The following is a 16,157-nucleotide window of genomic DNA, read 5'->3' as shown; positions in this document are numbered from 1 at the left end:
TTTTATGTATTGTCGTCTGTGGGGCATTGTCTGTATTTTTGTTGTCATGGAAACCATTTATTTAAGTCAACAACAACAATTTAAATGAATCTCCAATTTCTACACAAATCACTTTGCTTCTAAATTGGAGTATTTGAATAAAAAAATTGATAAAGATTTAAGGTACTCTTTTAAATACACACCTCAAACGATAATGTCAATTCAAAGTGCAACACAAAGTGTAACGAATGAAACAAGAGAAGCTTTTAATTCGATATTGAAGGGAGCTATGTTAAAACCAAAGCAAATAGATAACAGCAAATGTGAGAATGCCTCGAACGAGAATTTATCCATAATTAGTGGTAACGAGTCAAACAAGTCCTTTTTACTGAAGAAATTTTTACAAAATTCTGCTGAAGAAGTGGATGAAAACAAGGATTTAGTCTTAAAAGCTTCCAGACCTATTCCCAAACCAAGAAAAAGTAAAAATAAATCACCTAAAGAAGTGGTCAACTCGAATAATAATAATAGTACGTCCAGTCAAAGAACGTACATTGTTGAAAACGATAATAAAGGAAATAATGAGGCAGTTGATTTTGTAGTGCATAACGATCCAGTGTTGTCAGCCGGAGAGAACTCAACCGATTTAGGTAAAACTTATGTAAAGAGTTTAAGTGATATATCAAAACATTCAGAGGAAATAAATGATGTGGTAATACATAAGGAAGAAAGTACGGATGATCGTGTATCAAAGGTAGGTAGTGAAGTGCCTAATGAAAAACCAACAAAAACAAAGAAAGTTGATGATAACAAAGAAACTGAAACTGATTGTAAATATAATTATGAGAAAATTGTGGACATAGTTATACACAAAACAGAAGCTCTTCTCTTGGATTCTTATGTCACACATCCGACAGTGAAAGTGCATATTGTCGACATCAACACTGGGAAATATTATTCTAAAAGCAGTAAAAACAGATCTGTTGTTTTCTATTATGAAAATGAAGAGCAAGATTACATTTTGCCGGTAATGACTGGCTCGTACAACCTACAGGAAAAAAGGTATGAAGATGAGTAGGGTAGTAAATTAAAAACGGTTGAAAATGGTATTTTGTATTATTTTAGAACTTTTAGTCCAGAATGGGAGGAATCGATTTTACTTAACGAAGACTTTGGTTATTTAGCAAACGAAAATGTAATTTTATTTTTTGAGGTGTTAGATTATGTGCCGTACATATCAAAAAAGTTCCAAACTCTACAAAAACGTACGTCTAATTATTAATTGATATTTTTGAAGAAAGTAAAATAATAAAAGTTCATATATCTTTTTAGATTGTTATAAGGGATGGCACAGGATAGCGTTTGCATTCCTCAAACCGGTAACAAGAGATCGAACATTAAATATGAACAAAAAAGTCAAACTGCAACTTTACTACCCAAAAGACATTAAAAAATGCAACCTTACAGAATGCGACTTATGGTACATATGGAAAGCTAATAAACTAAAAAAATACCCATCGGTTTTGTACGTAACAGTCAAAGAAGTCATTTCGCCGAAGAAAGTCATAGAAACATTTAGATCCAAAACTCCTTTACAGATAGAGAACATTTCTAAGCTCAGGGACTTTACGCGGAATCCTCAAAATATCGGAACTTCTGGCGTTACAGAAGCTTCGTCAGGAGTCAGATCGAAATGTTCCAACGATACTTTCGAATTACCAAATAAGCCCTTAGCCGAGTTGGATAGTTACGATAACGGCTGCTTTCTGTTACAATTTAGTCACAGCGGTTTGTTTTTGGCCTGCGCTGTGCAGGTCAAAGAATCGTTCGTTGTTATCGTGTACGAGGTGAGTTTATGTCTAACTGTATAATATACAGAGTGTCTGAGAAAACAGAGAGGTTTAACGATTCAAAATGCTCAGAAAATGAACAAATTGATTGTATTATTGTTATTTTTGTACTACCGTTTCTACTTAGGTGCAAAAGTTGTTGCTGGTTCATTAACGTTACTACAAATTAAAAATTGATTATATTATGTAGACCAATATCATTTCCGTCCCCTTTTAGGTGAGTTCTTTCGAAGAAACACAGTGCATTAACGAACATACGGGGCTGATATACAGCATAAACTGGTCTTTAGACGATACGTTAGTTTTGACAGCGTCAGCCGACAACACTGTAGTAATCTGGAATTTTTCTACAAATTCCTTTTTACAGGTACGACTTTGCAATTAAATAAAAATCGATTTCTATGGGGATGGACGTATATATTTGCATGTTTTGCGCCATTTTTTCTTTCTTAGATTTTACCTCATCCAATTTACGTGTACGCCGCCGACATAAACGATGATAACACAGTCGTAGCAACGGGGTGTTACGATAGCACCCTACGGATGTGGTTATTCAACAGAGACGAAGGAAAATACGAGTTACGACAGGAATTGGAGAAGCACAAAGGGTTCGTTACATCGGTTTGTTTTAACAGAAAATCGACACATCTGTATTCCTCGGATTTGATTGGTACGATTATTGAATGGTCGAAATTAGATAACTTCGACTGGCAATTTGAACGGTAAAGAATTTGAAACGTATAAATGCCATAATATGGCATAAAATTCGTGGTTTTCAGAGACATGTCCACCCCCGATTTAAAAAATACCGTAATAAACGAAATCCTCTTGTTCCCGAATCAAAAGAAATTGTTGGTGCACTCAAGGGACAGTATATTAAGGATAATGTCAATAAAAAGGGCCTGTGTGCTGTATTGGTTGCAAGGCGCCCTTAATTTACGGTATACGAGTTAATAATTTACTTCCTTGGAAATTATAAAGCCTATATTTTTTGCAGAATACAAACATTTTGCTCCATAACGACTTGCGGAAAGTACGTAACATCGGGCAGTGAAAATGGATTGGTCGTTGTGTGGGATGCTAAAACGGGCAAAGACGTCATGACTTACGAACCTTTCTTAAATCATCTTCCTTTAGAAACCGTGCACTGTGTAAGGTTTCATCCCGGAGATAATCTCATCGCTTTTTCTCACTACGGCAGCATATCTCCCATTTTATTATATCACCATAATGCCGGAAAAGAGGATGTGAAGCAAAATAATATACTTCACGATGATAAATTTAGCCCAAATGTGTCTAACGAAAAATCGCATCCGAAAGAAAACATTTCTTTCCATGACGTCTTAGTGAAAATGGATAAACTGTTAAACCATTGAGAATTCTCCTATTTAAATTTTAAAATGTTAATTTATATTTATAAGAATAGGTTAATAAATTTTACAATGATTATAATTATTGTTTAAGATTAATAATGGTGTTCCTTCTAAATTGAATGTGGGTATTCTGCCACGTTGTAAATTAAAAAGAAATCGCAGATTACTGAATTACTAAAGAAATACTTTGAGACGTGAGTCAATAAACTAACCTTACTTTGTAAAAAATATAAATATGCTCATCATGGAAATGTAGGTTTAAATTTCTTTTATCTCCAAATATATAAAGAGACAGTGATTTCTAATACACCTACTACTTATATTTTTATAACCAAATATAAACACAACAATATAAAAAAAGTAAATGTCAAATCAATGCATAAAAAACAATCATAAGATCGAATTTTCAAGAGATCGAATTCCTGTTTTTTCAAATATTAAAATAATTAGGCATTCAAACAGTTCTACTTTATCGACATATTTTTTTTATTGAGAAAAGATCTGTCAATGTTGTTCTTCGACCGTCAACCTATCCGAGTTTCTTTGTGAAAATTTTTTGTTTGCGATGGGTGATGGAAACGAAGGCGAGAAACAACCCCTTTTAGGGAACGAAGGTAGCACTTACAATGGGGAAGTCGCAGGTAAGGGACTTTGTCCACTTTGCAGTATATTATGGAATAATGACTCACTACATTTTTTATCACAGCGTTATTGTTTACAAAAAGCCTGTATCTGTTTTTTGTTATCTTTCCTTAGGACAACAGGCGACTGTGTCCCCAATCGGTCCAGATGAACTTCCTCCTCCGTTCTATCAACCGTCTGAAGGTGGCGGAGTCCCTATGGTGACATGTCGAGTATGCCAGGCGATGATTGATATTTCGGGAAAGCGCGATCAGCACGTTGTGAAATGTTCACAGTGCAACGAGGCAACGGTACGTTTGAAAACAGATATTTGAGACGAAAAAAATTCCATAGTATTTGATTAATATTTTATGTATATAGCAGCATAAAACAATCTTATTTTCTTCTTTACTAACTGCAACTAATTCCGGTTTTATCTGATTCGTCTAGCGTAACATATTTTGAACAGAAAGATTGTTTTCTTACTTAACTCAAAATACCACCAGAAGTTTACAAAATTTGTATTTCTTTGTCTATAAATAATAATTTGTTGTTGGACCCAAGTTTTGATGCATAGAAATCGACAATGTCCTTGTGATAAGATACAAAGTGTAATTCAAAACATTTAAATAAACAAACAATTTTCCGCAAAGTTTTATCAACGAGGTGTGCTAATCTGTTGGTCGTACAGGAATAAAACTGATAATGATTTGGCATACATTAAAAATTACAAAATAAAATAATATAAACTAATTTCTGGTGTTAAAAATAGTCTAGCTTTAAACAGCATTGCTATCATGTTGCGGTGAACTGAAAATTTTACTTTTTCTATTAATCCTAGTTAAAATTTCAGCAATTTTACTAGATTTCGGTATCAAATTGCCTTTATGCCAAGCAGCGCTATATATCTTGATTTATTCTTTTACATAAAATGTCCCCGTCGAGATCAAAAGGTTAATTTATATAATCATCTGCGATACATACTTATCTTTTATATCCTTTATTTGTCAATAGATGTTCCACTTAAATTTCCATTAATTTAAGACATCACAGCTTTGAACAAATTGAATTTAAAAAAAATAGTAAATACATAAATCGAACAAGAGAGTAATATTATTTCGATGCGTATGATTTTCTAGCCCATAAGGAATGCCCCTCCTGGGAAGAAATACGTGCGTTGCCCCTGCAACTGTTTGCTCATATGCAAAAGCTCTTCGCAGAGAATCGCTTGTCCTCGACCCAACTGCAAGAGGATCATCAACTTGGCACCAAGTCCCGTGACTCCACCTGTGCCAACGATGCCCGGCATGTGTCGGGTAACTTGTGGCCATTGCCATGACACGTTCTTGGTGAGTGTGGTTCTTTTTACTTAATCGGTTCTGTCGGCGGTAGTACTACAGTGCGTTTACGATTTAAAAATATGTAATTTATTACTAGGTCTTGTATTTCTACTTTATTTGACAGGTATTACTCGAATAAATTCAAAAGATTTATCCTAAAATACCATCTAAGCAGTCGTCAAAATGCAGAAATCTACCTTTCGTGACTATATTTAGTACTTTCCTTTCTTAAATAATAATTTGTATTTGTTTCTCTGTTTATTTTGTTATATTTAATTCTCTTCGATATTGTTTGTAATGAAATCTGAATATGTGAGCAGTTCTGCATGACATGGACATTTATCTTGTTTAAATAATTTCATTGATATAAGCCAATTGATAATACGATAAAGGACGTATTAGTTTTGTGTTGAACAAATACAAATCACCATTTTAAGATCACTTAGGGACTTTGTTCCTGTCTTTTATTTTCGGCCTGTACCTTTTCCAAAATGAAACTGTAAAATGGATTTTAAATTCTCCAATACAAAAAAAAAAGAAAAATGCATAAGTAAATAAACCAAATATACTAATGCAAACAATTAAAGGGTCAAACGAATTTCCGAAATTTTTCCGTGATTTTTGACAAACTGTATTTAAGTGGAAAATGGTCGTATCGGGAATTAAAAAAAAAGCATTTTGAAGCTCTAAGATTCTAGCTTTGTAGATCTTTCAGTCGAAATTTTTTAGGAGATATCTTGTTTATTCAGCTTCAATTTCCTTTTTTTTTTTTTAATTTCGATACCACCATTTTTCATCGAAATATCGGATTTTTAATGGAACAGGGTCGTTTTGTCTACAACCATCGATATCTCAACGATAAATGGACATATGGAGAATTGCTGCCGCAACTTTTCGGGAAACATTTTTTTTTCATTTTTTCCAAAAATTTTAAAAATAGGAAGAAAAAGGTAATTTAAGGTTTTTTAGGAAATTGACGGCTAAATATTCATGAAATGACTAATTCTAACCATGACCCATGAAGTTTCATCTCGATCTAGCAAACTGTTTCCTTGTATCAAACTGTCAAACTTTAAAAAAAAATTGAAGGGCCACGTTTTTTGAGCTTAAACGCTTCATAATCATGATAAAAATGGAAAAATTGTTTTTTTTAATTTTTCGTTTTTTTTTGTTTTTTTTTTAAACCTTCCGGATATTGAAGAAAACAAAATCCAATTGTTTCCAGCACAATTCGGCTCTTTTGTCCTATGCTTCTGTTCATCAACTTTTAATTAAATTAAAATAATTAAAGTTGACCCAAACCAGAATTCGACCCCGATTCATACCGTTTTTTGAGACACATTTCTAATTAATTTATGTGCAGTCTGTAATCACTTACAAAAAGTTTTTTTCAAAACCACCATTTTTCTTTGAAAAAAATTAAAAAATTTTTTTCATCAATTTTTGCGGTGAAAATGTGAGAAAACCTCAAAAAAATTATTTTTTCCATTTTAATCATGATTATGAAGTGTTTAAGCTCAAAAAACGTGAACCTTTAATTTTTTTCAAAAGTGAAACAGAAACGATCATTAGATCGAGATGAAACTTCACAGGGTTCTTCTGGGTATATTGAACTGTAAAAGTCATGCTTAACATTCGTCATTTCATGAATATTTCTAATTTAGCTGTTAATTTTCTAAAAAACTAAATTACTTTTTTTACTGTTTTTTAAAATTCATGTAAAAGATGAAAAAAAAAAATTTCCGAAAAGTTGCGGCAGTATGTTATAGAAATTTTATTCCAGTTTTCGAAACTGCCCCTCAATTCTCTGTACAACAATTTCTGGCCGAGATATCGATGGATGTAGACAAAAGGACTCTTCTCCATTAAAAATCCGCTATTTCAATGAGAAATGGTCGTATCGAAATTAAAAAAAAAGGAAATTGAAGCTGAATAAACAAGCTATCTGAGCCATGCAATGACTTAGCTGAAAAAAATTCTTCCAAGTCAGTGGACTGCAAAAAAAAAGGAAATTTGCAAAAAAATTTTGTCGCGCTATTTCTTAGAATTGCATGATAACGGTGGCTCCTAAAAAAATTTCGATCAAAAGATGTAAAAACTAGAATCTTAAAGCTTCAAAATGCTTTTTTTTTATATCCCGATACGACAATTTTTCACCTAAATACAGTCCGTCAAAAACCACGAAAAAATTTCGGAAATTATTAATTCTTTCGACCCCTTTAATTGTTTGCATTTAGATATTTATTCCAATAATTGATATTTATTTTTATATCACTTATCTCGTTATATCACTAAATTTGGAATGACTTGTCTTCAACATAGATTAAAACAGTGCCCACTAATTCTGCATTGATGTAAACAATAAACCACGGTAATAGGAGTGCTATGAAAACCACAGTGATACCGATAGGCGTTTGTCAAATTAAAAAACTTTAATCTACTATATTCAGTTTTTATTCAGTTGGAGAGAATTATTTTAAATCGAATCCAAATTTTGGGAATTTTGAGCTATATCTCGGCTATTTCAAGAGCTATCGAGTTGAGATTTGTTCCTAAGGGACGAATCTAATTTCTCGAAAACTACCAAACTTGTATTAATTCTTGAACTATATTATATCGATTTTTTTAACTATGTGATACACAAAAATATATTTACCAATCTCAAACACCGACCAATGACGTGGGAGATGCAGCCGACTTGAAAACTTACAGACATCCATTTCTGTTTCAGTTCAACACGTTAAATAACGCACTGGCCCGTTGCCCCCACTGTCGGAAGGTCTCATCCGTTGGACCGGACTACGCCAGGGGCAGGGGAAACATATTTTTCATTTTGACCATAGTATGCCTAATCATCGGTATCGGGGTGACCGTAGGGACTCTGACTTACGCGAGGAACCACAGCGGGATTTACGTAGCTTACGCCGGGGCCTTCATCCTGGCGATCATAATGTTAGTCCGTAGCTTGTATTACTATTTCATGAAAGTGAGCATCATAGAAGGACCCATGTAATGGGGCCGATGCGCCGATGTATTTTTTTTTTAACACATAGAAATATGCTTGTAAATAATTTATAGAATGATAATCGATGTGTTTGTATGTGTTGTTTCTCTTTACGGGCGTCTTCTATTCAGACGTGTTATCATCTATACAGAGTGATTCAATAACAATGGGAAAGTCGGAAGCTGAAGATACTACACGTGAAATGGTGAGCATTGGCGCGAACGTGCCTTAATCGAAAGGTGATAGTTTAGGAGATACAGGGTGTTGAAAGTTAATATTTTAAATCGTTTTTTTTTGCGGTTATTCTGAAAATATGTAGGCTAGAAACTTGAAAATTTGTGAAACTATATTGTTTTAGGCGACGAATATGATGCGTGTTGTAATTTCAGCGTTGCTCGTAGAGGGCGCCACTTACGACCAATTTTACCGGAAATTTAATTAATAACTTTTTACCCTGTATATTTAACATGAAACTTGATTCAAAACCTGAAATTTTTCCATCAATTATGTACTCTTGTTTCATTTCAGTATCTCGATCCGTTTTCTGAGAGATCTTTGAGTTTGAAACAACATATTGGGGTTGCGTCTGACTTCGTTGGCAGCGATTTGTATTATTTGCCACAACTCTTCACACGAGCCAGTAGATTCTTTGTAAACTATATCTTTCATTCGAGACCAAATAGAAAAATCAAGAGGATTGAAGTCCGGACTTCTGGATGGCCAAGCAAAAATGCTTAGAGGGCCAATCCAGCGATTTGGAAAACTGCATCTAAATATGCACGCACTGGCCGAGAAAAATACGGTGCAGTTCCGTCGTGCATGAACCACACGTCTCTTCTTAAATAAAGTAGAACTTCTTCAAGCTGTGGAAGCATTTTTGCTTGGCCACCCAGAAGTCCGGACTTCAATCCTCTTGATTTTTCTATTAGGTCTCGAATGAAAGATATAGTTTGGCCCGTGTGAAGAGTTGTGGCAAAGAATACAAATCGCTGCCAACGAAGTCAGACGCAATCCCAATATGTTGTTTCATACTCGAAGATCTTTCAGAAAACGGGTCGAGACACCGAAATGAAAAAAGAGTACATAATTGATGGAAAAATTTCAGGTTTTGAATCAAGTTTCATGTTAAATATACAGGGTAAAAAGTTATTAACTAAATTATCGGTCAAATTGGTCATAAGTGGCGCCCTCTATGAGCAATGCTAAAATTACAACACGCATCTTATTCGTCGCCTAAAAAAATATAGTTTCACAAATTTTCAAGTTCCTAACTTACATATTTTCAGAATAATCGCAAAAAAACGATTTAAAATTTTAACTTTCAACACCCTGTATCTCTGAAACTATCAACTTTCGGATAAGGCATGTTTGCGCCAATGGTCGCCATTTCACGTGTGGTATCTTCAGCTTGCGATTTTCCCATTGTTAATGAATCACCCTGTATACCGTCGATTATTACTTTCCTGCATATTTCTTACATTTCGTCTCTTATACGGCGATATTATGAGATCGTACATGTTTTAATAAGTATAGTTGAGATTTAACGTTAAAATATATAACCATATTACTACATACGAGCTTTATGGAGGGGAGGAAAGCTTAAAGTGGATAACGGATGTTAGGGCAGTCGTGTTGTATTAAATAGTCGTATCTGATTTTATATCGATTGGTTTCATTCTTACTTTAAATTACATTCCTAGGTAACGTAAGAGCAATGTTATTTTGTGTGTATATATATTTAGGCTGGTCGTATTATTGTGAATTTTATTTCCGATTCTTAGATTTATTATACATTTAAATAGACTGTGTGAAAGGCAAGTGATAAATAAAGTATTTTTAAACAAATACTCCAGTTGTTTGACTTCGTCGATCCCGACAAGACAGAAAATGGGAAGTTTTAAAAAAAACATCTACAGGGTGTTTCATAACTCTACCGACACGGATCGGGCAAGTGGGAGGTACGATTGAAGGGACCGGCCTCTGAAGAAGAGTGTTAAATTTTGAAAAACAATAATATTTCAGCAATGCCTCAACAAAATTTGGTACATGATTTGCGTTTCCGAGTAGACGGATAGGACGAGGAAACAATTGTCCAAAAAATGGGCCGCCAAGATCACCAGATCTGAATAATGTAATTTCTTTCTCTGGGAGGCTTTAAAAGAATTTGTTTATTTTACACCGGTTGCAGTGCCATAAAATATGACCCAGTTATTGCTCAGGGTAGGCTTTAATTTTCGGCGGAAGGTAAATTTACGTATTAGCGAAAATGGTGGCCATTTTCAACAGTTATCATAATGCCATTTAACGATATCGGTAGTTCATGTGGTTAAAAAGTTGAATTAGTTAATGTTTTGTTTGTAGTAAACGACATTCAACTTTTGTTTTAATAAAAAAAATTTATATCGATCTAGATAGCCGCTGTCTCTGTTCAAGGTCACCGAATCCTGCTGAAAAAGATCAAAATTTGAAGGACGAGGGAAAGGTTAACTTGATATTTGAATAAAAAATTAAACTAATACCTGTAAAAAGTTAAATAGGTACATTTATTTTCATCACAGTAATTACAAAAAAATATACAAAACGGTACGTATTATATACGTTTGTGTATTACATACCCAATAAATAAGTGAAATTGGTCACATTTATGTCTACTTATATATATTATATATGTATATAAAAAAATAACAGCTAATAATAGGATCAACGGATACATATTTCAAATAAATCTTTCGTGCTAACAGCAATTTTTTTTCCATTAAATGCATTGAAAATTAAACTAAAAAAAACATGCATTTTTACCCCGAAACCTAAACGCATAAGCATAAAGCTTTATTACTAACAAACCCAACAGAAGTATGCATTTTTTGCAATTTTTTTTTAATTATGAGTGACCCAAACAATACAAAACCTCTTTGTTGTACAATAGATATCAAAATTGGTGAAAAAATACTTTATTTGTATTTATATAAATAATTTTTTTTTCAGCTGACTAGGAAAACAGTAAATCGATTATTAAGGGATTAGACAACTAAGCAAATGGTGTTGTAAATCTCCAACCATTTATGACACGTTAATTAAAAAAAATATAATATTAATTCGTAACTACGCCGCTACAATGTTTACAGCAAATTCTGGTCTACCTTGGGGCAACACATACAAGTATACAGGGAATATCTAAATATTCATATATTAATAGTTTTATACGGGCAAAAAAAAACAGCTTTCATGGGTGTACATATTCTAAATATGGTTAACAAAAATAGCACAATAAAAATAATTTATATATTTTTCAAGCACTCGACCCAACACCACTTACTCGCTAAGGCGTTCGCCTTAGTTATTTTTACCGTACGTATCTTTATTTTGGTATCCACTCACGTATCCTGACATATCTGGAATATCGTGTGACCCATCGAGACCTTTACCTTTTCCTGTTTCGTCAAAACGTTGTTTGTGCAGCCCCGTGTATTTGGAGGTGTCGGTCAAACGGTTCACTGCGCCTGTCGACTTTACAGGCTGAAATCATTTTGAAGATGTAATTGAGCCTTTTGAAAAACTTAAATTAACAATACTTGTACAATGCAATACGTTTTACTCAATTTTATTTATCTAAGATCCAAGAAAAGTAGGGTTGTGGTTGTAGGAATTACAAGCAATTTTTCAAATTCCCGCCTGGGGCTTGATTTTTGAAAACAGGAGAATTAGTTCATTAGAGAAAATTACGTCATTTTCTCTTGACACACGAACGCGCTCTGGTGCTGAATTTTAAAATATATTAGGAACTGCACATGCGTCACTGTCCGTATGCGCATGCGTACTTACAAAAGTCCAAATGAATCATTCATTGCTTTTGTTGTCTATGTCTATTAATGAGTCGGTCGAAGTAAAGAAAAATGATGTTATTTTAATAAAAAGTTTAAAGTATTAAGTTTAATTTTTGTGCCAACCAACACAAATTCTCCTTCCTTATTTAATGTAACAGCTTCCACAGATTCAAAGTTTAAATACCCTATTTTTAATTCTCTCTGGCGGGAAAGTGAATGAAATATCTACGTGAAATTATAATGTGTCGTTCATTTCGCAAAGTGTTCCGATATGATGTTTATCATGCGTTTAAAGGTGGTTAAAATGGCGTGTAAGTGTAAAAACAGTGAAATGCGCCACAGGAAATTGAATTGACGAAGGTCCTTTTCGGTACTTACTCCAACTCCATGGTGTCCTGGAGGGCCACAGTGTGCCAGTTTATTTTTGGTATCCTCCAAATCCAGCTTCTTGTTTTTGGCCAGGTCTTCCAAAAACTTGTTGTAGTCGGCGATCCCCAGTTTCATGGATTTTAGTTTTTTGAAATAAATGCCCGTGTCTGTCGTCGTAATCTTCTTGCCGTCTATCACTTTGGCCTGTTTCATCCATTTATCGCTATTGGAGAGATTGATCTGCTTTCCGTCCGATTTTGGGTCGCCGAACTTTGCGTAGATCTTGAAATTTTCCTCGAAAGGTGACCCACTACCATTTTCCGACATTTTGGATCTAAATGTAACAAATACAAGTAAGTACTGTCCATTTCAAAACAAAAAGAAAACGAGTAATAATTTTTCCTAAAACGATTTTCCTCAAAATTTTGTTATCCTTCTATGTAAGTGAAATACAGCTTTCCAAGATTCTATGTATGTACATGGAACTCCAACAGATTCTAATAGAGTTCAAAAAACATATATGTAATATTATAAATCAGTGCAGTCATATACATTTTAATATGTGCCGAAATATTAGAATACCCTGTATATCATAATGCGATAAGTAAATTCAGGCACTATTTTTGAAAATTTATATTTATTTTTGTATGTTGCAAATTATTGAGGATATTGAAAACAAGCTTTCATTCGATATTTTAGTTGGATATTTTTAGGTGCAGACGTTGAAAGAAAAGTAAACTTTTCACTCGACAATGGAATGTTGGACGGTCTATAATAATATTTTGTTTTGACTGTAATGTGAAGCATGAATGGAAAATCGTTTTTAGTTAAATTAAAAATAAAAAACTAATAAAACTAAAATTCTAAGAGTAAATTTAATACTCAAAACAAAAGAGCAAAATACGTCGATTTTTCCGATGAAAGGGCCATAAATTTTAAAATTCTATTAATCTCCCTTCCAACTATTATAAATATACCTAATATGAATAATATAAGCTTTGTTTCATTCCCTCTCTTATTTCGTTGGTAGAATTAGGCGTTATCCTCGTCATTTTTATTATTCAATACCTTTGTAGGCGGCGACCCTGTGACTCAATAATCTATTTCCTTTTCCTACAACCAAAATCGGTGGACCTTCTAATTATTATTGTCTAGATTTGTTTTACATTAAAGGATATCGGTAACTGTGATTCCATTTTAAATTTCCCGCAATGTACCATGACGTGTTGTATTGAAACATTTGAATATCTCGTGTCAAGTCACTATAATAAGTACCTAATGGACAATGGTTCTAAAAGGACGCAATATTTTCATGTACAAATTGAGTTTTAAACCTTCCAAAACTTGTTAGGGTTATACTAGTTTAAAAATAGTGTCTCTATAACAAGGAAAGTATGCCAAAAGTAGTTAATTGGGTTATCCTTGTAGATATAAAGATCTTAAGGTATCAAAATGTTGGTTACATTTAACTTTAATGTGAATTTTTTACATATCTTTTGTTTCCAAACATTAGTCACAGTTATTATTTATTTGATTTGATTGTGGAGAAATATTAGATTTTATTATTGGATGATACTGATGATAGGTACGTAATTTATAATAACGCTAAAAGAGTAATCATTCGTAAGTATACTTGTGAAGATAAAACTTTCATCCACTTTAAAAAAAAATATACACACTCGTCATTGAGATATACGACACAGGGACGGTTTTAGAAATATTTGAGAAAAAAAGATTTAAAAGTATCGTAAATGTTAGACTAGATTTTATAAAATAACTACAGTGGTATACGAAAATGATTCAAGTATATATACCTACAGGATGTCCAATAAATGGTGGACAATTCATATTTGGGTACCTAAGTTTTGTAAAAAATATAATTATAATTATATCTACGAGTACAGTATTTTTTCCCTCATTTTTTTCCCACATTATTGGTGATATTAATTTAGTACGAAAAATAGGCTGTACTTGTAGTACTTGTTTGTTATTGACAAAATTAACTGTTGTCGAGCTAAACATGAGGAAGAAGTATCTTCTTTTTTACACGTTACGTTTTGAAAACTTAAAACCGATAAAACTTTTTAGATTCAAATAGAACACTCTGTATTTCGTACATTCTCAAGAATATTGCATTAAAAATATAATCAAATGTGCCTTGCGACAGACAAATATCGGTATTAGATTTGTTGCGCCACCGTATAAACTAAGCCTATGAAGTAGCTACACATTTCCTATTTTTACATATTAGAAATTTCAAGGTGATAATAATGTTATCGATGATATCATTCTTATTTTTTGAACAACTATTTTACATTTACAAAGACGATAAAAATATTTACCCAAAAGTGTAGCGAGTTACCTCGATAGTTTCCTGTAATGTATTTATTTCTCTGTTTACTTCGTATATGGATGAAAATCTAAATTTGGCAATTATGTAATATTTACAGACCCGTAGACCTACCCAGTGTCGGAATGATGTAATGCAACTAAAATAAATGCATAAATTTCACTACATCAATGCATGATTAACTCATCCAGTTAAAACATTATTTTTGTAGTATCATTTTTAAAAATATGTTTCGGAAACATGGTTTCTATAAATACAGAACCTGTAATATATCCAATATTAAAAATAATATTATAGAGACGGTCGTCATCTCCGAAAATAACATAAAAAAGGGGATTACGGCTTCTACGCCCCTTGGGGGTGTTACAAAGAGTACGCAGAGTGCGCAGTGGGCACTCCGACAAATCGATATCGGGGCCAAAAATTATATTATACGTTTTTTACTCCAGAAAAATAACTAACTATTAAAACATTATTCCGCTATCTACACGTTTTTTGTTAGAAAAAAAACACTTTTCTTATATCCCTGGGAACGTACTGGAAAATATGCATATACTTATATCTAATAAAATAATTTGGAAAGTTTTGAAAAATTCTACTCAATAATATCTATTACCTGTATGCTCAGAGTATATTCACTATTTGTATCAAACTATTTCAAACTTAAAAATGCTTTGAATCACCACCATAGACACTGCACGTACCACAGGCTGAAGCTAATACCCAACTGCTGAAAATATAGGTCAGCCTACACAGATATCTTCCTGCGATTCCTGCTTATCTCCCGCAGTTTTCTACGCTGCTGCTACTGCTACACTCCACAGTCGCTTCCGAAAGAAACTATGTACCTATACACCGCGGCTGTATCTAATCGCGCTGCTTTCGGAGTACGTGTATGTAGGCAAATTAAACTTGGGCGTTCTTGTCCTTTGCCGGGTATAATCGCAATTGTAATTCCTAAAGGGTGGCTGTGAGTCATAATGCGGAACTTGGCGTACTATGACTAGCTATAATGTCAGGGTCGATAGACTATTATAATATTAATTTAGTAATGCCCACATTACTTGATGCACCTAAATAATATTAATTAATAAACAGTATGATTATGCGAAATGTTCAAAGGGAACAGAGGGTGTTGAATTCGTTGAAAGGAATAGTTTGACAAACTGTGAAAGATTATGAGAAAGCTGAGAATAAACAAGTGAAGATTTCTTGACAGTTTGCGTTTTTGAATACACATGTCAAGTTGGCCCGTTTACTTTTGTTAAACATTTTCTTTTCTTAATTCATACATCAAACTGTATTAATTCTACTTTTTATCAAGACAAAATAAATATAGCCAATTATAAAACGAATGGGTAAATAGGTACATAAATTATTTTTCCTACACCTAAACTTTATTTTAAAAAATTTAAAAGAATATAGGTACTGAAAATTTTTCGATGTG

General features: G+C 33.1%; 3 protein-coding genes across 3 annotated transcripts; 2 read left to right on the top strand and 1 right to left on the bottom strand.

The window, feature by feature from the left end:
• Window positions 1-193: 193 nt before the first annotated feature.
• On the top strand, window positions 194-3,205 carry LOC108913853 (jouberin-like). The gene is made up of 7 exons (XM_023456132.1): window positions 194-1,041; window positions 1,105-1,244; window positions 1,312-1,826; window positions 2,047-2,196; window positions 2,283-2,551; window positions 2,609-2,770; window positions 2,827-3,205. The coding sequence occupies exons 1-7, from the start codon at window positions 194-196 to the stop codon at window positions 3,203-3,205; spliced, it is 2,463 nt and encodes an 820-aa protein (XP_023311900.1).
• Window positions 3,206-3,691: 486 nt separating this feature from the next.
• Window positions 3,692-8,486, top strand: LOC108913856 (type 2 phosphatidylinositol 4,5-bisphosphate 4-phosphatase). The gene is made up of 4 exons (XM_018719499.1): window positions 3,692-3,843; window positions 3,959-4,134; window positions 4,963-5,172; window positions 7,895-8,486. Exons 1-4 carry the CDS (start codon window positions 3,768-3,770, stop codon window positions 8,174-8,176), a joined length of 744 nt encoding a protein of 247 aa, XP_018575015.1. The 5' UTR covers window positions 3,692-3,767; the 3' UTR covers window positions 8,177-8,486.
• A 2,203-nt stretch (window positions 8,487-10,689) lies between these two features.
• On the bottom strand, window positions 10,690-15,549 carry LOC108913855 (TPPP family protein CG45057). The gene is made up of 3 exons (XM_018719498.1): window positions 15,327-15,549; window positions 12,370-12,694; window positions 10,690-11,683 (listed from the first exon to the last, which is right to left on the bottom strand). The coding sequence occupies exons 2-3, from the start codon at window positions 12,685-12,687 to the stop codon at window positions 11,501-11,503; spliced, it is 501 nt and encodes a 166-aa protein (XP_018575014.1). The 5' UTR covers window positions 12,688-12,694; window positions 15,327-15,549; the 3' UTR covers window positions 10,690-11,500.
• Between the last annotated feature and the right edge of the window lie 608 nt (window positions 15,550-16,157).

The sequence above is a fragment of the Anoplophora glabripennis genome, unplaced genomic scaffold (genome assembly GCF_000390285.2).
Source record: "Anoplophora glabripennis isolate ALB-LARVAE unplaced genomic scaffold, Agla_2.0 scaffold1201, whole genome shotgun sequence".
Lineage (NCBI taxonomy): Eukaryota > Metazoa > Arthropoda > Insecta > Coleoptera > Cerambycidae > Anoplophora > Anoplophora glabripennis.
The sequence above is the reverse complement of the archived record's forward strand: the minus strand, read 5'-3'. Positions and strand labels throughout refer to the sequence as shown.